This window comes from Pisolithus orientalis (genome assembly GCF_024613125.1).
Source record: "Pisolithus orientalis strain OTSU chromosome Unknown F5J12scaffold_1, whole genome shotgun sequence".
Classification (NCBI taxonomy): Eukaryota; Fungi; Basidiomycota; class Agaricomycetes; order Boletales; family Pisolithaceae; genus Pisolithus; species Pisolithus orientalis.
In genome coordinates, this window is record NW_026260782.1 from 2,307,646 (window position 1) to 2,328,827 (window position 21,182).

The following is a 21,182-nucleotide window of genomic DNA, read 5'->3' on the forward strand; positions in this document are numbered from 1 at the left end:
CTATCGGCTGTAGGGAGCAGGGTGTTGTAGTACCCCTGCGCCCCACCCTTTTTATCCAGGTAGATGGTCCCACCGCCATACTGTAACATCCATTACTTCTCTGCGGTCTTCTGCGGTCAAGTGCTGATGGGACGCCACTGCAGTCAAGACCTACGTGTATATAGTGACTCATTTCCAAGTCCGATGAAGTGGTGGGTGCAAACACGCACGCACCCCTTGCCTAGGCATGATCCTGCTGACGAATTCTCCTGGCTCTTTTGGGAGCAGCTTGGCTACAACGATCATCAATGCCACTGGTAGATAGACGCTATCATGTCACATAGAACCGAACCAAACCAAAGCCAATAGAAAGTCGAGGATTATGAAGATGTGGGCAAGTCAAACGTAGTGGTCGACAATGAGCGGAATTTTGGGAGATGCTGCATCGTGGGGAGCATAGAAGTCAAATGTTAGTTCGCGGCACTAGTATTGCTTGTCTGGTATTAGAAAGTCTTGCGGGAGATCTGCGCGCGATGTCATGGCAACACATCTCCATTTAGTCCTCATTATTCTTGGCACCGCCATAGGGTTCCATACTCCGAGCCGAGCGCAAGCCACGGACAAACGCAATGATCTTTCTTCCCACCTTTCACTGACAGTGTAACATGTTTGTTAGAGTCGCTGCCTTGCTGCGGAATGAACAAATGTGATACCACCTGCCTCGCCACAAGTTTCCCGGCCTAAACGGCGCCGTTTGCTTATCCCACGGCAAGAAATAAGGAACGAAGCTATTCCTGCACTGCACTGAAGACTGGCCTCCTCTCCTAGCGACTAGATGTAGGGAGGTTACCAGTCGTTTACGCGGCTCGTGTTTCTCTTTCTGTAAGAGCGGGTAAGTTAATGACACAAGTACTCAGTTCCTTTGGAAACGTCACCCTCTGCTGATAGCGGCCACCACTCAGCCAACGACTTTTCTGGATTCACAAATCAAAGCTATCCCGCCGTCCCGGTGTAATCGGTATGAGCCAGACTTCATGATCGTTCAAAATTGTGTCTCTTCCCGAACGGGAGGACAATGACTACGGGAAGTGATCCGTTCCGGGACTTGTCCTTCTAAACAGACGGAACACTGTCCTGAGCGCTCGTGCGTGTAAGCTAGGCTAGAATGCGTGTACTAGGGGGGGAAGCGCCGGGGATGGCATTGTTGCTAGAAACCACGCCTTACCTTGGTTGGATCTGGTAAAACCGTCCAGAAGTGCCATGGAACGAACATCGCGGGTTGTCAGTGCCGCATTCGACATCTTCTGCAGGTCCTGGAAGTCGACAGATGCCCGTGTTCGACTAACGGTTATAACTCAGTTTGGCTGTGCGTGTAGAACATCATTAACCTACATTATCAAAAGGCAGATTATGGAGATGCCACTCCGATGATCAAGCACCATTAATGGTCAATTCAGCTAGCCCCACTTTCTACATCTTTGAAAACCGGGGAGTTTTGGTGGTCCTCAGAGTGCAAATTTGACTCTGCTAATCGGCGAATTCAACATGCGCGTCTCCATTTATCAGGGATGACGCACCGCCATTCACCAAAATGCGTACCTTGAAGCCTGGAGTGACTCGAGAATATTGCAGGCACTGTCACACAGTAGTATTTGGCTACGGCGCCGAGATCCGCTCCGCACGGGCCGGACACAATATTAGGGTTAGGGTTTGCGTGGCACGCGTCAGCCCATACAACTTGAAACTCTCTGCCAGGACATTTCGCGGGCCTCGTCAGCTACGATGCCGCTAGAGGCTACTATGATGGTCATTGACAACTCGGAGTACATGCGGAATGGAGATTATGTGCCTTCCCGTTTTGATGCCCAGGCTGACGCTGTCAACACTATCGTCCAAACCAAGATCGATTCCAATCCAGAAAACACGGTTGGTGTCATGACTATGGCCCACAAGGGGTAAGTCTGCTTCATATTCTGGTCTTCTCTTCCATTGACCGAGTTCGCCGCAGCCCAGAGGTACTTGTCACGCACTCCAAAGAACTTGGCCAGGTTGTGAAAGGGCTCCACACTGCATCTTTGAATATGGGCGGGTACATTGACATTCCGACGGCCATCAATATCGCTCAATTGGCATTAAAGCACCGCGAAAACAAGAATCTCCGGCAGCGGATAATAGTCTTTATCGGGTCACCCTTGCAGGGCCCCGCGGCAGATGAACGAGAGATGGTAAAGCTGGCTAAGAAATTGAAGAAGAATAATGTCGCGATCGACCTTATCGTATTTGGAGACGGTATTGAGGAAGGCGAATCAAGCGTCCTAAAGGCTTTCATCGAGAACGCATCAAGTGCCGATAATTCGTACGCCTCGTGTTATTTCCTGGCTGGATGTGGGTCATGACCTTTCCGTTTCAGACATCTTGTGTCAGTTCCACCTGGTCCACACCTTCTCTCTGATGTGATTATTTCGTCACCGGTTCTGGCGGAAGATCGCGGTATACCACCGGGTACTATTGCTGCCGCAGGTCCCTCAGGTACTGGTGGCACTAACGACTATGAGTTCGGCGTCGACCCCAATCTTGATCCCGAACTTGCCATGGTGAATTTCTGTGTCGCCGAAATTCTTTGTTTGGGTCTGACTACTCATCAGGCATTACGCATGTCTATGGAAGAAGAACGGGCACGCCAGGCAGCCGAGGAGCAAGCACATGGTTCCACCGACGCTTCTCAAACTACCCCCCCTCGTGATGGCGCTACCGGTGATGCTGACGAAGATGCCGCGCTTCGACAAGCACTAGCCATGTCAGAGGGTCGGGACGTGGATATGGACGGAGAAGATGAGGAAGATTTGGATGAGGAAGAGGCAATTGCACGCGCCATTGAGATGAGCATGAAGCAAGATCAAGAAGAACACGGACAAAAGAAACAGTAGGTATAGTGCCGAGAAGGCGTAGGTGACCTTGTCTCGCTTGTATCATTTACAACGCAACCCTTTTTTTCACTTGATGAATGTCCGAGTAGGATGCCCCGCTTCCAGGTTATCTCGCAACGTAAAGTACTGCGGAATACCGGTGAATATACGATCCATGTGATTTTGTGAGTAGTCGCGCGCATTCGTTGGAAGCATGTGCCTGTCTTATCTCTCCGACTCCCTCTCTTCAATTATCTGTAAGACGCTCGTCTTTCAATTCCCTGGTGGGTAATTCGTTACGATTGTTTTAGTTCATATTATGCCACCTAGATGAACCGCAAAGTAGATCAGGAGGAATATTGGTTACCGGATAGGCGGCTCTCGGCCACTAAGCAAGATATCCTCGTCGCTCCGCTGCGTCGCTCACGACATAGCAAGGCAATCACTTAAATATCCCCCCTCCTTACACAGGTTCTTGAGTCCTCCGTCATGAGCGTTCGTTGGCAAAGGGGTACTAAACCTTTTGAATACACCCCTGTCGGAAATGAGATACCCGATATTCCAGATGAACTATGTCCGATACCTGCGAGTGCTGATTTTCTCTTGTTCTTTCTCCATCTCCGTATCCACCGCGGTCAACGCCGGTAATCATTTTTATCTGATTCTTGCAAACAGTGATTCCCACTCATGAACTTATCTAACAGCTTAAACATCTTTTTTTTTTGCAAAGGTATAAGAGGGACAGGGAAATGCCCCGCAGTGCCCAACAAACATTTAGTCTTCATTGCTTATAACAACAACTACTCAAGCCTTTCTATGATGGAAGGTACGTTCTCTGACTTCATCCAGTTGTTTTGCACCGTTAAGGGGACGGAACAGGGGATCAACGCTTCCAACTGAATGAGTTCATGCAGAGGAGGTACGGTGGCACTAGAAGAATTGAATGGGACGCGAAAGTGAGAGGTCCCCAAAACCAACCAATATGGGAGGTTAAAGCTTACTGTGCGTCGCAATTTTTTTTTGTCTATTCAAAGTGGCTGTCGGTAACACATGCTTGGTATATTTAGTAGATGGGTATGAGGTCGGCCGCGGCGAAGGACCTTCTCGAGCAGCAGCAAAGGAGGTAGCTGCCGCCCAGGCTTTAGCGTATCTCCGCAGTCATGAGGGATGAGCGGAGCAGCCAAAGTAGCAGTCCGCTCACTCGCTGGTCCCGGAAACGTCAGTTTTTCATGTGCTTTCAGGTGATGCTGCCGATAGCTGTGTATGCTCTCAATTTCGTGCTGTACAACCCACTGCTGTTTCTCCGCTATAACCATAGAATATAGAATGTGCCCTTCCTGACGCATTGAATGGTGGCTCTTTTGAGGCAGAGCTTGAGTAAATCTACGGTTGCACTACTTACTTGCAAGCCATATCCCCTTGACGGAGGGAATGATTTCATGCTGTATACCTGACAAAACCCATGGCAACGGGATCTGACCCGGTTGGATCGTCAACATCGGCGTCGGAGCGCAAGTATTAGAATTTCCGAGACGCTACGTGTCGGGTTGATCATAAAAAGCCGGAACTAGGAAACTAATTAGTCAAAGGCCTTTGTATTTAAAAGGGTAAATAGACGACTGAAGAAAATACGCCGATCAGCAGCAGGGTTCGGCAACTAATCAATAAGTATGGTGAGGCATAAAATGGAGCACCCCACTAGTTAGTCAGACGGCAGTCGTAGTGAACCGGGGCCGTTTGATTCAAAGACCTTGACAAGGAGATCCAGGCGGTGTTTTGACGGAATAAACCTACACGAATGATATATCTTCGTTGATATCACCAGCGATATATGAGAACCACCATGAGGTTGTGGCTGTCATACATAAGAAGTCCTTACCCAATATGCAGTATCGCACTTTGAGTGACCGAAAGCTGTAATAGGCAGGGTGTGAATCTGCGGAGTGGGTAGCAGTTCGTGGACTCGGTGATAATGTTAGGACAGAAAAAGACAGTACCCTAGGATGTTCTAGTTGAGAACGATGATGCACAAATTATTCCGGTTACAGCTTCCGGGAAAATGCGGCGTGTCCAACCCAGTTTCCTTATGCATCTGCTCAGGAAGGGTCACAGACTATGTTGAGACATACTAACCGCATGAGTCGCGCAACCAGCCTTTCTCACCTCATTCTCCGATCCTCGCACGTACCCATCATTGTAACAAGGTAACCACAACCTCGAATGGGTGAATAACGACCAAGTAGGGTCTAGGTGCTGATAGACAAGGTAGACAGCGGGCTATAGCGGCAAACAAACTGTTCGCGGCAGATCGGAACCTAGTGAAGTCACGGAAATTATAAAAGTTCATGAACATGCCGCAATATTTTTTCTTAGGAGGAAAGGCGTTACGTTGGATAATCCTGTGTTCGCACAACGTACCACATGCTTAAGTTAGAAGGGCTCTGCGGGCAGCGTATTGCCCGCCTTATCCGTAGGACACCGGTACGTATCGATCTTCAGTCTTCCCTTGGAATCACAAACAGAGATATTTAGCTTTGTCATCTACTCCTATCTCTGAGTGGCATTGTCACCAGAAGGGGCAATTACTAACCGTACCGTACCACTGGGGGAGACAGCGCCTTTTAGCGTTCTGTAACCCGCCAACGAGTTCGAGCTGTCAAAAAATTGCACTTTAGATTCCAAAAGCCCGTGAAAGATATGGTCTACCCTTGAGTTCCGGTGGACCATAATCCGTGGTCCGTTCCACTGATCGGAGTATGCGAAGTTCAATGTTCTACATAAATCAACTTCCTGATGGGATGGAATATTGCGACTCGCCAGGTTTCCGGCGACCTGTTTCAGCCTGTAAGTATTGCGCCAGTCTGAGGGGGTCATGCCATCTGGTTGTCAATCTGCAGTGTGCCAGGAAAAGAACTATTAGCACAGCCACACCACCAGACCGCAACCGACAGTTTAGCAGTTCGCGACCAACATCCATGACATCCTCACACATAGCATTGCAAGAGGAACTCAAGGCTGCCAAGGTTCCTGTAGCCTGGAGGGATCAGTGCTCCGCGTGAGTATTATTAAATAATGTTTTTTTTTTTTTTTTACCGCTGGGCGTTCTTCCTATCTCACTCGGGTCCGCTGGACGGTTGCAGACTACTGGTACCATTGAATGTTTGCCGGAGACAAAATTACTACCTTCCATGGCAGTGTGAAAACGAGCGTCACTCGTACGAGAAGTGGGTGTGCTATATCCTAGGACTTCGATGAATCGTTCGCTGACCGTATTTCCCCGGGCGACAGGTGTCAATACGACGAGTGAGCCTCAAAACAATGTTTGCTTGACATCTGGTGCTAACCTTTCTTACCAACGTAGCATGATGCGACGGATGAAGAAGATGTCCAAGCTAAAGCTTCAACAGGCGGAGGAATTAGAGGACACTTATTAGATCGATGCACGTTACCCACACAACTCCGTGCGCAAGGTTTACAAATATTCATCTCCGTACGGTTCGTTGCACGTACCTCTGTCCTCTGAGTTGTGATAGTGAATTGCCAAATGCCGTGAATACATGGGAGAGATAAAGTAATCTAAAAACTTGCGAAATACTCCACGACCCCTCGCTAGCGGCGTCGAATTTCTATACCTTCCTGCCGGTCTCTTGTTCATATTCAGCAATCTCTTTCTTCACTCTTTCGACGACCTCTTCGCTTGTCGTGCTCTGGCCAAATGCTTCTACGAACTGGCCTTTCGGGTCCATGAGGTAAACATATATAGAGTGGTCGACCAGATAGTCGCCATTCGGATCCGCGTTGGGTGGTGTCGAGAAGTAGACACGATATGCTTTGCATACGTTCTTGGTGGTCGCATAGTCACCCATAAGGCCGATGATGCGAGGATGGAAGTCGGCAAGGTAGCGCTGCATTTGTGGGATGGTGTCTCTTGCGGGGTCGACCGAAATGAAAACGGGTTGGAAAATATTCCCATACTCTTTTTCTACGGACCATAGTAACGACGAAGATCATGAAATCAAAGAAGTTCGTACATATGGACTTACCTAGCGGAGTGACCACTGCCCCGATCTTGTCCAATTCAGCAGGACAGATATCAGGACAGTTGGTAAAGCCAAAGTACATGAAATTCCATTTTCCGAGCAGGTCCTTGTCTGAAAAGGGCTTGTTCTCGTGCGACGTCAGCGTAAACGGACCTCCGACTTGTGCTCGACCAACGGTACGGGACTCTAGTTGTTTTTCTGTGGTGAAAGGACGAGTGACATGACGTAGGTATTAATCCTGGGCGACATACGTTTCTGCTCCAGGAGTTTTTGCTTCTCGTGATGGAAGTAGAAGTACAGTCCGATGCCCGTTGCCACGAATAGCGCGGCAGCTTTTGGAGTGAAGACCTACGGCGACGACATAAGTGAAGCTACCACCTGACTGAGGTGTTCTCGCCTCACCCCGACCGTGGCCCTATCCTGAGCACCCGTAGGTGCGTTATGGCGAACCTCGGAATAAAGCCGTCTCTGTGTTCGCGTCCACCTTGCTGGAGGCTTTAGAACTGACAGTCGCTCACTCGTCCGTAGCCACGAGCAGCGAGTTAAAAGTGCGAATTTGAGCATGTCGCGTATGGACGTTTCACCTAAGTGACCACTCATATTATGTAGCCCGACATTGTAAGTGCTCCCTACCATAACAGGCAAGTGATCTAATATCTTCAAGGAAGTACGGCACTAGTATCCTCGAAGATGTATAGCACTAATACGAAACTGCGGAATGAAGCAACCATTCACATCCACACACCATTGAAGTCATATCGAAGGCGATGTCAATTCGAAGGCGGATATACACTGTACAACATCCTGTGTAAAAAAAGGCGTTGCATCCAGATTCAAATTGTCTCATTCACAATATCTGGTAACGCGTCAGACGTGTAATGAATGCAGGGGTCGCAGGGTCGTTACCGTCGTTCGCCAAAGTCACCAAGACCTGGTATGATGAATGCCTTTTCATTGAGTCCTTTATCTATCCATCCCGTAATCTGCAGCAAGCAGATCAGGCATGATAAAGACTTGGTGTAGTCACCGGTGCAAGTCTACTTACGACGCGTAATGCGGGGAACTTGGAACAGAACCTCTTCAAGCCTTCAGGCGCTGCGATCTTTTGTCGTGTTTAGGTACTAATCCCAGGTTCGAAAGGAGGAAACAAATCACCAGGTTGATGAATATGATTCGTTCTTCTGGTACGCCTTGTTCCTTCAGTATTTCTACAGCTTTAATTGCGGATCCACCAGTTGCTAGCGGTGGCGAACGCTGAGAAGTGAATCGGGGTCGGTCAACCAACGCTTACCGAGCATAGGATCGAGTAAGAGAACATATCGTTGAGCGATATCTTCTGGGAACTGCAATTGGTTCGCGCTGTCAGAGTGCACGCGACAGGCTCGCGACACTAGGTACCTTGCAATAGAAAAGCTTTGGCTGAGCAGTCTCCTCGTCCTGATAAAACTTGAGAAAATGGCGGGTGATGCCACTGATGCCACGCACCCTCTGTATGAGAATCTTGCCTATGCGGACGCTTCGACAGACTTCTCGTAATCCTGCCTCCATCGCCTGGGTGTGCACTCAAAGTAAGCTCACCGCATCCCACAGAATATATGTACCTCTCCAGCACGCAAGATGGATACACCGCATATCTTTCCCTCGAAACCAACTCCTTCATACACTGATCCCTGTAAAGGTTATCCACATCAGTGGAATGGTCTCGTCGTAAACAAAAGGCCAGTCATTTGGCACTTGTTACTACTGGGAGTGATACGGACTGTAGGTGTTTCAATGGTCTTTGGGACAACAGGGAGATGGTTGAGGCCCTCTTCGACAAGAAGCCGGATGATGCGATCTGAGTAGAAGAGAAAATCACCCCGGCTAGTTGTTTTATCCCTGATGATCGTATACAGGGCTTCAAGTTGGGCAGTCTGAGGAAGTGTGAATACGGAAGGGGGCAAGGCTGCAGGCGTCAACTGAGACGTCTGGGCCGTGGTCATCTTGCGAGTGTCAAAAGAGTTGTGTTCCGTCCAGACATTATGTATTAGGTTTTGTGCAAGTTTTATGCCAACTCCGAATTAGTCAAACACATTCCGAGATCGAACAACCCCCTATCCTGGGTGAGGCTGACATGGACCACAGGTGCGCTGCTCGTCCCACCTGCCATCACCCATCGTCTTTCAGGTCCTCGTGCGTTTCCTCGTTCCTGCCTTTGCGCCTTGCTGGCCATGGCGCCCTGTCAGTTCCTTCCCTGTGAGAAATCTGGTAGGAATAGAGCGGTACGCATAGTAGCCCTTGTGTTGCCCCTCTTCTCATTGTAATGACTCCAGCTTTCTAACAAACCGCTTCCGCCCGTTCCCTCAAACAACAAAGAAAAGTGTTCGAGCCCTGGTGCCCGCTGTCCCTTGGATATCTCCCCTCCTCGTTTGATCTCGTCGACAAACGTCCTACCGGATTCTTGGTGTTGTGAGTCCACGTGCAATACGGGGAAGACAGCCCTTGCGGTAGTTGAAAGCTTCTCCCATTCACCGGAAACTTCTGTCCCCAAGAACTGCATCGTTGCATCGTATGGCCCTCAAGCTGCGTGCACGTACTCACACACTACTGTGGTAATTATCAACAACGAGTGGTTTGTCACAGCTAACCGCCTGCATAGGATCGGCCGTGTTCACCTGGCGATGATCCCGAGTCTCGAACCAAGTCACCCATTTCCAACGATGATGTGTCTGTTTATAGCGCGGAATCTGCAGGCACCTACCTTCATCTCGCACTTCTTTCTCCGCCCAACATTCCTCGAATCAAACTTCAACGAAAGGCTACTATCAAAGTGGCTGGTTCCGCTGTTTTAAGGACACGGACTGCCGAAAATCGGCTCAAGACATATAACAAGCTTTCGCGTCACGGTTCCTCAGCCCGGAACGACGGACGCCGTGGTGAACGTGCTGACAGAGAAAGCACCATGCACTCCTGCAGCAAGGAGAACGAAGGTTGCGACGCAATTTACGACTGGGATGCTCCTGCTCAAAAATCAACTTTGACTCGATGCGTTACTCGCAAGCGTTTGCTGCGTACGACTGTGGATCCAAGGCGCACTAATCCTTCGCGATCCCCCTCAAAAGCGCAAGGAGATCGTCATGGTATTCCGAAAGCGGCAAGCCAGGATAGTGTTCTCTGCGACATCACGAATATGTTCGTAGGGACGTTGACGGGTGCAGAAACAATGCACAGAGTCCATCGCCTGCCAAGCAGATCACGGCGTCATCGACCGCGCGTCCCGGCGGAGTTTCTGCAGACCGATGGCGGTGCCTCACAGACGTCTGGTATGGTGATTTTATCATCCCAGGAAAACGCTCGAAGGCACGATAACTATAATGGTACTGGTTCCTTTCGCGGGTGATATCCGCAAGTTTCATGTTCTTCATCTACGGCAATCCATAGGAAATTTTCAACTTGTCTTCTCGAAATTGGGATGTGTGTACGTTCATAATGTGTGTTCAAGCGATGGTTTCCCAAGGGAATTCTGTAACGAGACGGAGATTTTCAGCCGGGATGCAACTTGTTTAGGATGGATGATTTGTGATATTATTTCTTCTTGGACTGGATTGTTCCTTATATGTTTGTATGGACCCGTAAGGATGAGTATGTAGCTTCTCATAAATCTCTGGGATGAACAGAATATGTCGCCCGCCTAGCTCAATCGGATAGAGCGTCAGACTCTTATGACTAGGCAATCTGAAGGCTGCGAGTTCGACCCTCGCGGTGGGCTACTGGTTGACTTTTTTAATTACGTTTTTTTTCTTCTTCTTTCCTCTTTCGTCCAATCAGGCCTTGGTTCGGTTTCAATTTTGGCGGCCTTGACCTCCGAAAAAGGGGGATGTTCCGTGCCAGCCAATGGAAGCGTGTTCTTGGTGTCCGGCCCGGGGGATCTTATCACCACGTACCATCACCCTTGCTCAGACTACGAAGTATCAACCCTAGCTTGAAAACGAGAATGGCTTCCTTCCTGGCAGAACGCTACCTAGCGGACAAGGCTCCCCCGATCTGCAGGGTGGAGGTTGCAAAGGCTTTTGATCAGTTGACGTGCGTTCTCCCGCTCTGGTGTGTAACTGGAATCTGATTACAACCGATAGGCCGAGAGAAAAGCTCTACGCTCATTACATCGGACAAGCTTGTTGGGCAGGAGGTCGTGTCGTTCAGGGTCAATGGACGCCCCAAGCCCACACCCTCTACGACCTTCTCGTCCTCACCTTCAGCGCCAACGGAAAACTTGCCGACCTGGAGGCATTGAAGCAACGATCAGGTGTAAGCGAACAAGACTTTGATGATGCTCTCCAGTATTCCGCTCAGGTGTGTCAGATTCGTGGGATCTTTTCTCAGCGTATGTACTTAATGGCGGGTTCATCCAAGGTCTTGCATAACCTGGTTAATTATAAGAGCTTCGGCTTCACGAAGTTTGTCCCTCGCGTTCCCGTCGGCGAATTTGCAAAAATCATAGCCGCGTCGACAAACGCAGCTAATGCCGTGCCTCTGTGGGAGACGGCAAGTGGCCCCCATCGTTGTGTCGTCTTTTCGTCTGCTCACTCGTGTTAATTTAGCTCAAGGACCATATATATTCTACGACCCCCGAGAGTTCGCTGTTCATCGGCAAGCGCAGCGAGGGTCACATCTCAAACTACTACTTGGGTGAAGTCATCACTGACGAAGAGGTATCAGTGGTTCAGGCTGCTGCGGAAAAGATTGGCGTTGACGTTCTCAATACCCGGTATTTCCAATTCATACTTATATTGGATGGTCATATGCTCACTTCTTAGTAGAGTGCGCAAGAACGGACCGGGGGACTTTACTCTTCTTGTCGCGTCTGCCAGCAAGCAACCTGCCAACCCTGCATGATGTCAGCATAGCTTCTGGAGCGGGAAAGTTGACTATTGAATATGGTGACTTCTCAGAACCGCTCTCCAAAGTTATCACAGCGTTGCAAGAGGCATGTGATCAATTGATTTTTGTTTTGTCACCCTGACCTTTTTTCTTTCGGTAGGCAAAGAGATACACTGCTAACGAAACCCAGACGAAAATGTTGGAGTGCTACATCAAATCGTACGTACTTCTTGTTTGGTATTCTCGGTTGATGTGAAATGCCTAGGCAGTTTTGAGACCGGCTCAATCGAAGAGCACAAAAAGGGGTCTGCATACTGGGTTAAGGATCTAGGTCCTGTCGTCGAGAGCTATATCGGGTTCATTGAGACCTACGTTGATCCTTATGGTGGACGTGCTGAGTGGGAAGGTAAGCGACAAGTATGGGAGAGAACAGTGTTCTAATGCTGCAAAGGCTTCACTGCCATCGTCAACAAGGAGATGAGTGCCAAGTACGATGTACTCGTCGACGACGCTCCCGAGCTTATCAAGGTTCTCCCCTGGGGAAAGGACTTTGAAGTCGATGTGTTCCGGAAGCCCGATTTTACTGCACTAGAGATCGTCCAGTTTGCTACGGGCGGTGAGTTTTATCGCTCTCTATCCCTTACAAAACGCTAAGTTTTACTCGATTAGGTATACCAGCCGGGATTAATGTAAGTGCTGTTACTGTTGGTTCTTTCCTTCCTTTCTAACCTACCGGATTTCCAGATACCTGTAATGACCGATTTCATTTGGTGTTCACACTGACACTTATCCATATTTCTAAGAACTACTACAACATACGAGAATCGACCGGTTTCAAAAATGTCTCTCTGGCGGTGAGTCATCTGATGATGTGTTTTGAAGAGCAGCATGTTCAGCGGCCCGCATAGAATATCCTGAGCGCCAAAGCACCTAGTAAGCTCTATCGAAAACCTTCCCAGGCTTGGGGACCTGATCCATCCTTGTAGACGAGGTTGTGACCTTCATCCACCCTGATGATCTTGATCTGTATAATGCTTGGGATGCGAGGGCATTCGAACTGCAAGTTGCCAATCATGAGCTGCTGGGACATGGTTCTGGGAAATTGTTCCAGGAGGCTGCAGATGGTACGAAGAACTTTGATCCCGAAAAGGCGCGTTTTGCGAATGAATTATGTTCCCGATATTAATCTTGATACCAGGTCATCAATCCGCTCACTGGAAAACCCATGTGAGTAATCGAGTTCTGCCTCGTTCTTTTGAAGTGTTATATTGCCGTAGCGAGACGTGGTATAAACCTGGTCAAACCCCAGATTCGGTTCTCGGAGAGGTCTCCTCTTCCATGGAAGAATGTCGCGCTGAAGCTGTGGCATTATACCGTGGGTTTCATTGCCGATTCCCGTGTCTAATAGGCAATTGATTTACCTCATGTAGTTGCAAACCATCCTACCATTCTGAAAATCTTTGGGGTGATTCTCACGTTACCGTGCTTCAGCTAGCAACGTATTGACTCCCCAAACAGTACACGGACAGGAAAGAAATAGAGGATATCGTCTTCATCACCTTTCTTCTCATGGCACGCGCTGGTCTGCGTGGTCTCGAGTTCTATGATCCGGTCACCAAAAAGCATGGTCAAGCTCATATGCAGGCTCGGTGGGCAGACTTAGCTTCGTTTGTTTTCGATATGAACACGGAACATGCTGACCCTTTCCGCAATGCCAGGTTAGGAATCACAAATTTCATGCTGAATGAGGGTTTGGTGCGCCTCGAAGAAGTTCGTGGATCCAACGGCGAATTGGAGAACGTCTACGTCAGGGTATGTGTGCCTCCGTAATATCCAAAACATGATGTTAACGATGATTTCTCAGGTGGATCGCGAAAAGGTTCTCAAAGAAGGACAATCGATCGCCGGAAAACTTCTGCTTGAACTACAAGTCCGCCGGAGTACAGCGGATGGTCCAGGCGCGAGGAAATTCTATACCGAGTTGACGACGCCGTTACCGGGATGGCTAGGAGAAATCCGAAATGTGGTGTTGAAGATGAAGCAGCCGCGCAAGATGATGTTGCAACCGAATACCTTTGTTGTCGATGGTGAGGTGGTCCTGAAGGAATACCCACTTACTGCGGGTGGTATGATCGAGAGTTTAATCGAGAGAAACCTATAATCTGTCTTTGGGACGAAGTCAAATGGATTACTCATAAATAACGGGATTTTAAGCAGAAGTAATTCCACTTCATGACAATCAAGTTGTCCGCGTCGTTACCGCTGTAGAAGGGGACGCTCCAGTGCTACCCAAGTGGAAGCGCGTTCTTCGGTATGCGGTCCGGGTGATCCTATCATCATGCAGCGCACTATCATCCCTCGCTCGTCAGATTACGAAGTGTAAATCCTAACTTGCAAACTAGAATGGCTTCCCTCCTGACAGAACGCTACCTAGCGGACAAAGGCTCCCCCGGTCTGTAGGGTGGATGTCGCAAAGGCTTTTGATCAGTTGACGTGCGTCCTCCCGCCGCTTTAGGTGGGTTAGTATGTAACTTGAATATGATCACGGTCGATAGGTCGAGAGAAAAGCTGTACGCTCATTACATCGGACAAGCGTGTTGGGCAGGTACTCGCATCGTTCAGGGTCAATGGACGCCTCAAGCACACACCCTCTACGATCTTCTCGTCCTCACCTTCAGCGCCAACGGAAAACTTACCGATCTAGAGGCATTGAAGCAACGATCAGGTGTAAGCGAACAAGACTTTGATGACGCTCTCCAGTATACTGCTCAGGTCTGCTAGATTGATGGTATCTTCTGAGCGTATGTAACTCGAGCGGCGGGTTCATCATCGCAGGTCATGCAAAACCTGGCTAATTATAAGAGCTTCGGCTTCACGAAGTTTGTCCCTCGTATTCCAGTTGGCGAATTTGCAAAAATCATAGCCGCGTCGACGAACGCAGCCAATGCAATGCCTCTGTGGGAAACGGCAAGTGCTTCCCATCGTTACCTCGTCTTTTCGTCTGCTCACTCGTGTTGCTTTAGCTCAAGGAACACATATATTCTACGACCCCTGAGAGTTCGCTGTTCATTGGCAAGCGCAGCGAGGGTCACATCTCAAATTACTACTTGGGTGAAGTTATCACTGACGAAGAAGTGTTAGCGGTTCAGGCAGCCGCGGAAAAGATTGGCGTTGACGTTCTCAACACCCGGTATATCAAATCCATACTTACACTGGGCACCGGTCACATGCTCAGTTCTTAATAGAGTGTGCAAGACCGGCCCGGGGGACTTTACTCTTCTTGTTGCGTCCGCCATCAAACAACCACCGGCCCTGCATGATATTAGCATAGCTTCAGGAACAGCAAAGTTGACTGTTGAATATGGCGACTTCTCAGAATCGCTTTCCGAAGTCATCACTGCGCTGCAAGAGGCATGAGATCTCTTGATCTGCATTTCTATTTCGCTATCTTGACCTTTTTCTTGATAGGCAAAGAAATACACTGCCAACGAAACCCAAACGAAAATGTTGGAGTGCTACATCAAATCGTACGTGCACATTGTTCGGTATTCTCGGTTGACGTGAAATGCTCGGTCAGCTCTGAGACCGGCTCAATCGAAGAGCACAAAAAGGGGTCTACGTACTGGGTTAAAGATGTTGGCCCTACTGTCGAGAGTCACATCGGGTTCGTAGAGACCTACGTTGATCCTTATGATGGACGCGCTGAATGGGAAGGTGAGCGACAAGGATGAGAGCAAGCAATGTTTTAATGCTGCAAAGGCTTCACTGCCATCGTCAACAAGGAGTTGAGCGCCAAGTACAATGTACTTGTCAACGACGCTCCCGAGCTCATCACAGTCCTGCCTTGGGGCAAAGACTTTGAAATCGATATATTCCGGAGGCCCGACTTTACTGCACTAGAGATTGTCCAGTTTACTACGGGGAGTCAGTTGTATTTTTTAATCCCTCGCACAACGCTAAGGTTAACTCTGTTAGGTATGCCAGCTGGGATCAATGTAAGTGGTGCTACTGTTGGTTCTCCCTTTCCTTTTCTAATCCACCGAGTTTCCAGATACCCCTAATAACCGATTTCACTCTCCCTTCGCACCCACCCTTATTCATATTTCCGAGAACTATTATAACGTACGAGAATCGACTAGTTTCAAAAATGTCTCTCTGGCGGCGAGTCATCTCACGACATGTTTTGAAGAACAGCATATTCAATGGCTCGCATAGAATATCTTAGTCGCCAAAGCGTCCAGTAAGCTCTATCGGAAAACCCCCAGGCTTGGCGACCTGACCCATCCTTGTAGATATGGTCGTGACTTTCGTTCACCCCGGCGACGTTAACCTGTATAATGCTTGGGATGCAAGGGCATTCGAGCTGCAAGTTGCCAACCATGGATTGCTCGGACATGGCTCTGGGAAACTGTTCCAGGAGGCCGCAGATGGTTCGAAGAACTTTGATCTAGAGAAGGTGTATTTGAATGGAGAATTATGCGGTTGATATCAATCTTGACCGCAGGTCATCAACCCGCTTACTGGAAAACCTGTGTGAGTAACTGAACTCCCTCTCATTTTTTTCCAAGTGTTACATTACCGCAGTGAGACGTGGTATAAACCTGGTCAAACCCCAGATTCGGTTCTCGGAGAGGTCTCCTCTTCCATGGAAGAATGCCGTGCTGAAACTGTGGCATTATACCGTGAGTCTCATTGACGATTCTTGTGTTCATTGGGCAATTTGTCCCGTATAGTCGCAAACCATCCTGCCATTCTCAAAATCTTTGGGGTGATTTTCACATTCCCATGCCTCAGCTAACAATGCACTGACTTCCCAAACAGTACACGGACAAAAACGAAATAGAGGACATCGTCTTCATCACCTTTCTTCACGTGGCACGTGCTGGTCTGTGTGGTCTTGAGTTCTATGATCCGATCACCAAATAGCATGGTAAAGCTCATATGCAGGCTCGGTGGGCAAACTTAACTCCGTTTGTTTTCGATATGAACACGGAACACGCTGACCCTCTCTGCAATACCAGGTTAGGAATCACGAATTTCATGATGAATGAGGGTTTGGTGCGCCTCGAGGAAGTTCGTGGATCGCACGGCGAATTGAAGAACGTCTACATTAGGGTATGTGCTCCTCCTTAAATATCCCAAACACGATATCAACGATGCTTTTCTCAGGTGGATCGTGAAAAGGTACTCAAAGGACGATCGATCGTCGGAAAACTTCTGCTCAAACTACAAGTTCTCAAGAGCACAGCGGATGGTCCAGGCGCGAGGAAATTCTATACCGAGTTGACGACGCCGTTACCGGGATGGCTAGGAGAAATCCGAGATGTGGTGTTGAAGATGAAGCAGCCGCGCAAGATGATGTTGCAACCGAATACCTTTGTTGTCGATGGCGAGGTGGTCCTGAAGGAATACCCACTTACTGCGGGTGGTGTGATCGAGAGTTTAATTGAGGGAAACCTTTAATGATTCCAGGAGCTTGAGCAGAAGTAATTCCACTTTGTGACAGTTATAGTGGCGGTGGTGCACTTTCTAAGTTTGGACATCGCACCTTCCAAATAAAGGAAAGTACACGAGTCACCGCAACTTTTGAGTGGGATGGTCCGTGCGTTTCCTGAAAACGTATATAAGCTTGCACTGGACATCCCTAAATCCTTACCACTCTGGCCTTTTGGCTTAGATCAAGTGTAGTATCTGTTCTTTACAGCATAACCGCTGTAACGGGGGCACTGCCCCCTTTAGTTGGTTAGCAAATTTTTGCCGCCCTTGTCCCTGCGAGCTCTGCTTGCACCTCCGGGGGCGCGATGACCTTGCTATTGCACTGCTGGCTTGTGTCGTCAGGGGATCTCATATCTTTGCTTTCTTTTTGTTGTGCTACTATTTCTCTGCCATTGGGTAGAGCATGGTGCTTGGCAAATGGAATGCAAGGGTTTTGCCACTCTAGTGTTTAGATCTTCATGTAGTGACTGTGTCCTGAGTCTCAATGAGAAAAGTTCTGCCTGGTGTCCTGCTGCTGAATCTCAGTGACCTATTATCAAAACCAGTACCAACTGGATATCATCTCAAGACTGATTACTGTGTTATGTGGAGATAGGGGCTGAGAAAATGCTTTGCTCAATGAAGTCCATTTTTACTACAACACTGACTCTGGGCATCTGCATATTTCTTGCAAGTGCCAGCATCACATATTATTGACATGATCAGCTTCTCCCATCTGCACCCATAGACCCTCCTAGATGCAGGGAAATGCAAGTTAGCTTGCATTGTCCAAGGGAGCTAGGATTCCAGGAATGAAGTACTCACATCAACATACATGGTGAAGTGATGTCTGACAATCACTTTTTCCTGTGAATTGTGCCCTGTTCCTTTGGTCCACTCTGCAGAATGTCAAATTTGGACATCTTCTGCTAATGTGATGGAAGAGAAATTTTGCAATAGGCAGACAAGGAAAAATGATATTTCAGTTGTATGCAAACTGCAGGTTCCGATCAACATTGCGCAGGTTAAAACTAAGCAGGAGACTCACTTGTTGACCTAGACAAATTCGTGGTCCTGCATTAAAGGGGGAGAAAGATGAACGGATTCGACGTTAGATACTTCAATCGTTCATCGAGGAAGCGATCTGGATCGAAGATTTCGGCTGCGAGTTCATCAGTCTCCGTCGCCTTTCAGCCATAAAGGGAGCGAGCCGACCATCAGGACCCCAGAGATCTTTCCGACGATGCATTAAGAATACAGAATACAGGGTCCTGTTGGGTGTCAGTAGATCATACCATGTCCGGGTGCGTGCACCACTGACCGCGTCTTGGGTGGGATATAGATAGGCGAATCCCCGTTCACGCTAGGCCATATCACAGCTTCTACGCTTGTCCTACGAAGTAAAAGAGTATGTCAGGCGCGCAAGATTAAGGCGCTGATCACGGCAGTTGAGTCTAACCTAACGTTGAATGGACTGAGAAGAAAAGCCATAAGATAAAAGAGATCAGATGACCAGCAGGCACTTACACGGGAGGATAGAAACGAAGAGTTTCTGCACATCGACATGTGATAACTGTCCCTCACAAAACAACAACGTAACGCACCATTAATGGCAGCTCGCATATACTTCATGTCTCGCACGTCCTCGTTAGTTGGTCTTCTGGAATTCCCAACTGTGCTGAGAACCTCCGCACGAAGCCGCTTCAGAACGTCCGGGTGTTGGGAGAGCATGTAAACCAGGAATGTCAAGGTAGACGCCGTCTGGCAACTTGGGTTGGAAAGATAAAAACGAAGATGAACCAGGCAACTCACAGTATCACGCGCTACCATTAAGATGTTCAAAGTCTCATCCCTAACGACAATGGGATCTGTCATAGATTGGTGAGTGCGACTTCAAAGGAAATTGAAGACATGCTTTACCTTCGGTGCAGTTAACGAGATGTCCTAGCAATGTATCTTCAAAAGCCCCTTTCTCCTCGGTGCGCACCTGCCCTGCCTCCTTCATCGATCTCTTCATTTGCAAAGCGACTTTGAGGACGGGGTCAATGAACCTGTGACAGACCTCCATGTCCTTCTTGACGCGGTCACTCCAGAACTCAGCCAACCGCCACAACGTGCCGAAACCACCCCTGAACGTGACATTCGATTGCGCGTCAGAGAACGCGCGGGCGAAAGCGTTTGCAGGATGATCTGTGCAATCCTTGTCTTTCCCGGACGTCGAATTCTTTGGATAGGCAAGTCCAGCGGAAAGCGAACTAACACATTTCCCCAACAAAAATTCAGTTGCCGAATCAAGGGTGAACCGGCAGATCATATCCTTGCATTAGTGACTGGTCAGTGAGGTATTCCCTGAGTTATGGTTTCATGTACCTGGAAATCCACGGGATAGCCCTCATGTAGTCTAGCTTTTGCTTGGTTGAGAGCATCTTTGGCGTGTTTTTCGAATATATCAAAATGACTAATTCGGTCCTTGCTAAAGAACGGTCGTTTCATCGAGCGATGGAACCTAGTTCATGGTATGAATGAGCACATGATAATCTATGCCAATGGAGTCAACACGCTTACTTCCATATTTCGCCTGCATTCCAAACCGAGTAAAGACGTCAGCAAGCGTGGATTGGGAGAATGCGTGAGAGGTGTACCGTCCGAGTTGAATACTCCAGTTCCAAGTAAAGCGTTTACTTGGTCCCAGAGCACCGGACCTAAGACCGGTGTAAACAAAGACACTTTAGCCAATGTATCCAGAATCCCACCCTTTTCAAAGGAACTGAACTGGGTAGCAAGAATTGCCTGACGGTAGTTGTTCAGTACGATGGTTATAGGACGATAGGATGCCATACTTTGATATGTTTGGGTTCTGTCGTCAAAATCTATCCCCAACTTCAGATAAATTGGCTGAGCTGCAAAGAAGTCTAACCTGATCCTCGAACATGATCCTGACATTGACGACGGGACCATACTCTTCACAATATCGGTCAAACGGTGATCCTAAAGCGTGTTTTGTCAGCCAAAAAGCCACCATGAACGAGATCAAGAGACACGATACCATGCCGTACATACCGATGTGCCCACTTCGAAAGTCCTGAGCGACTGAGAGGATGATGTCGAGGCCACCAGGCCATATACTCTTCACTCGCGGGGCAAGAACAGCGCGTCGACGTGCTGCTTCCCTCCTGTCACGTAGGTAGGCGTGGAGGACGCTGCATGCCGCTGCCATGGGGATAGAAAATAGATACACGGAAACCCTCAGCCAGCGGGGGGCTGGCTCCTCGAACACGATTGTCCAGATCCTAACGCCCGCATAGGCGAGAGCCAGAGGACGGACTAGGCAATGAAGTTGACGTGCAATGTAGACGAAGCCTGGAGGGATCCCCACCATGGCTGTTCTTCACGAAGAGCAGAAACAGACAGACACCCCGAGACGCCTTTTATTCTAAAGGTCATGTGGGTTGAAGGTGTGTCCTGCTGCGACCCCTGCAAATCCATTCTTTCTCCCGATCACCATCTGCGTTATCCCGGGACGAAAGTAGGCGACGATGGTCCGATAGCAACGATGTTTAAAGATTTAACCGCATTCGTTATGAAGGGAGTGAAAAATTTAAATAAATGGTGTGGCGGGCATCAGAGGAGAGCGAGTAATTCATTATGCAAACAGCCCAGTCTTGGGATGTTGGAGCCATCGGGACGAGCCTTCTCGAGTTTCCAAACGGTGTGCACATCCCCATCACCCTCATTAGTGGTAGTTGCACTGTTGTCAGTGCGATCTGGGTTAGTGGCCTGCGAGGCTCCGTGCATCATCGCAAATGATCAGATCTGTCAGGAAGGGGGTGCCGACGGTTTTGATCTTCTGCGAAGAAGCATAAGGGCCGATGATAGTCACATGCTACGGGGCCTTCGGATGTGGTCTTTGAGGCTGACAAACAAA

General features: G+C 48.7%; 10 protein-coding genes and 1 non-coding gene across 11 annotated transcripts; 7 read left to right on the top strand and 4 right to left on the bottom strand.

Moving 5' to 3' along the window:
• Positions 1-609: 609 nt before the first annotated feature.
• On the bottom strand, positions 610-1,592 carry F5J12DRAFT_794997 (uncharacterized protein). Its single transcript, XM_051744049.1, has 5 exons — positions 1,557-1,592; positions 1,372-1,506; positions 1,205-1,320; positions 915-1,113; positions 610-859 (listed from the first exon to the last, which is right to left on the bottom strand). Exons 2-4 carry the CDS (start codon positions 1,419-1,421, stop codon positions 1,022-1,024), a joined length of 258 nt encoding a protein of 85 aa, XP_051606104.1. The 5' UTR covers positions 1,422-1,506; positions 1,557-1,592; the 3' UTR covers positions 610-859; positions 915-1,021.
• Positions 1,593-1,761: 169 nt separating this feature from the next.
• F5J12DRAFT_711624 (uncharacterized protein) lies at positions 1,762-2,906 on the top strand (the record flags this gene model as incomplete). Its single annotated transcript, XM_051740718.1, has 4 exons — positions 1,762-1,934; positions 1,988-2,335; positions 2,390-2,573; positions 2,625-2,906. The coding sequence occupies 4 exons, from the start codon at positions 1,762-1,764 to the stop codon at positions 2,904-2,906; spliced, it is 987 nt and encodes a 328-aa protein (XP_051606105.1).
• A 250-nt stretch (positions 2,907-3,156) lies between these two features.
• F5J12DRAFT_35642 (uncharacterized protein) lies at positions 3,157-4,237 on the top strand. Its single transcript, XM_051739029.1, has 5 exons — positions 3,157-3,169; positions 3,216-3,529; positions 3,590-3,711; positions 3,765-3,887; positions 3,953-4,237. Exons 2-5 carry the CDS (start codon positions 3,375-3,377, stop codon positions 4,054-4,056), a joined length of 504 nt encoding a protein of 167 aa, XP_051606106.1. The 5' UTR covers positions 3,157-3,169; positions 3,216-3,374; the 3' UTR covers positions 4,057-4,237.
• A 1,594-nt stretch (positions 4,238-5,831) lies between these two features.
• On the top strand, positions 5,832-6,453 carry F5J12DRAFT_795011 (NADH-ubiquinone oxidoreductase B18 subunit-domain-containing protein). Its single transcript, XM_051744050.1, has 4 exons — positions 5,832-5,940; positions 6,026-6,109; positions 6,174-6,188; positions 6,247-6,453. Exons 1-4 carry the CDS (start codon positions 5,861-5,863, stop codon positions 6,317-6,319), a joined length of 252 nt encoding a protein of 83 aa, XP_051606107.1. The 5' UTR covers positions 5,832-5,860; the 3' UTR covers positions 6,320-6,453.
• On the bottom strand, positions 6,454-7,510 carry F5J12DRAFT_795015 (SCO1 protein). Its single transcript, XM_051744051.1, has 4 exons — positions 7,328-7,510; positions 7,177-7,273; positions 6,929-7,123; positions 6,454-6,867 (listed from the first exon to the last, which is right to left on the bottom strand). Exons 1-4 carry the CDS (start codon positions 7,487-7,489, stop codon positions 6,512-6,514), a joined length of 810 nt encoding a protein of 269 aa, XP_051606108.1. The 5' UTR covers positions 7,490-7,510; the 3' UTR covers positions 6,454-6,511.
• F5J12DRAFT_760859 (PRTase-like protein) lies at positions 7,490-8,933 on the bottom strand. The gene is made up of 9 exons (XM_051742117.1): positions 8,686-8,933; positions 8,527-8,595; positions 8,411-8,476; positions 8,324-8,362; positions 8,217-8,268; positions 8,081-8,163; positions 7,971-8,027; positions 7,832-7,908; positions 7,490-7,781 (listed from the first exon to the last, which is right to left on the bottom strand). Exons 1-9 carry the CDS (start codon positions 8,905-8,907, stop codon positions 7,769-7,771), a joined length of 678 nt encoding a protein of 225 aa, XP_051606109.1. The 5' UTR covers positions 8,908-8,933; the 3' UTR covers positions 7,490-7,768.
• A 1,656-nt stretch (positions 8,934-10,589) lies between these two features.
• On the top strand, positions 10,590-10,673 carry F5J12DRAFT_t5. The gene has a single exon. It is a non-coding gene; the product is annotated as a tRNA-Lys (tRNA).
• A 225-nt stretch (positions 10,674-10,898) lies between these two features.
• Positions 10,899-13,943, top strand: F5J12DRAFT_902415 (peptidase family M49-domain-containing protein; the record flags this gene model as incomplete). Its single annotated transcript, XM_051748294.1, has 18 exons — positions 10,899-10,987; positions 11,038-11,254; positions 11,315-11,446; positions 11,503-11,669; positions 11,732-11,888; positions 11,943-12,001; positions 12,052-12,188; positions 12,234-12,398; positions 12,452-12,471; positions 12,586-12,636; positions 12,691-12,715; positions 12,769-12,932; positions 12,981-13,009; positions 13,060-13,157; positions 13,213-13,247; positions 13,301-13,431; positions 13,501-13,594; positions 13,647-13,943. The coding sequence occupies 18 exons, from the start codon at positions 10,899-10,901 to the stop codon at positions 13,941-13,943; spliced, it is 2,067 nt and encodes a 688-aa protein (XP_051606110.1).
• A 279-nt stretch (positions 13,944-14,222) lies between these two features.
• Positions 14,223-15,309, top strand: F5J12DRAFT_795041 (peptidase family M49-domain-containing protein; the record flags this gene model as incomplete). Its single annotated transcript, XM_051744052.1, has 6 exons — positions 14,223-14,275; positions 14,338-14,554; positions 14,618-14,749; positions 14,806-14,972; positions 15,028-15,193; positions 15,251-15,309. Coding segments are annotated over 6 exons (794 nt in total), but the record flags the coding sequence as incomplete, so codon positions are not given.
• A 1,062-nt stretch (positions 15,310-16,371) lies between these two features.
• Positions 16,372-17,386, top strand: F5J12DRAFT_35889 (peptidase family M49-domain-containing protein). Its single transcript, XM_051739041.1, has 4 exons — positions 16,372-16,464; positions 16,604-16,734; positions 16,804-16,897; positions 16,952-17,386. The coding sequence occupies exons 2-4, from the start codon at positions 16,724-16,726 to the stop codon at positions 17,243-17,245; spliced, it is 399 nt and encodes a 132-aa protein (XP_051606112.1). The 5' UTR covers positions 16,372-16,464; positions 16,604-16,723; the 3' UTR covers positions 17,246-17,386.
• A 779-nt stretch (positions 17,387-18,165) lies between these two features.
• On the bottom strand, positions 18,166-20,757 carry F5J12DRAFT_35998 (cytochrome P450). The gene is made up of 16 exons (XM_051739047.1): positions 20,318-20,757; positions 20,175-20,245; positions 20,098-20,127; positions 20,011-20,047; positions 19,900-19,959; positions 19,823-19,835; positions 19,628-19,763; positions 19,178-19,574; positions 19,070-19,125; positions 18,862-19,018; positions 18,785-18,809; positions 18,717-18,731; positions 18,579-18,650; positions 18,473-18,528; positions 18,306-18,419; positions 18,166-18,254 (listed from the first exon to the last, which is right to left on the bottom strand). The coding sequence occupies exons 1-15, from the start codon at positions 20,634-20,636 to the stop codon at positions 18,337-18,339; spliced, it is 1,527 nt and encodes a 508-aa protein (XP_051606113.1). The 5' UTR covers positions 20,637-20,757; the 3' UTR covers positions 18,166-18,254; positions 18,306-18,336.
• Positions 20,758-21,182: the final 425 nt, after the last annotated feature.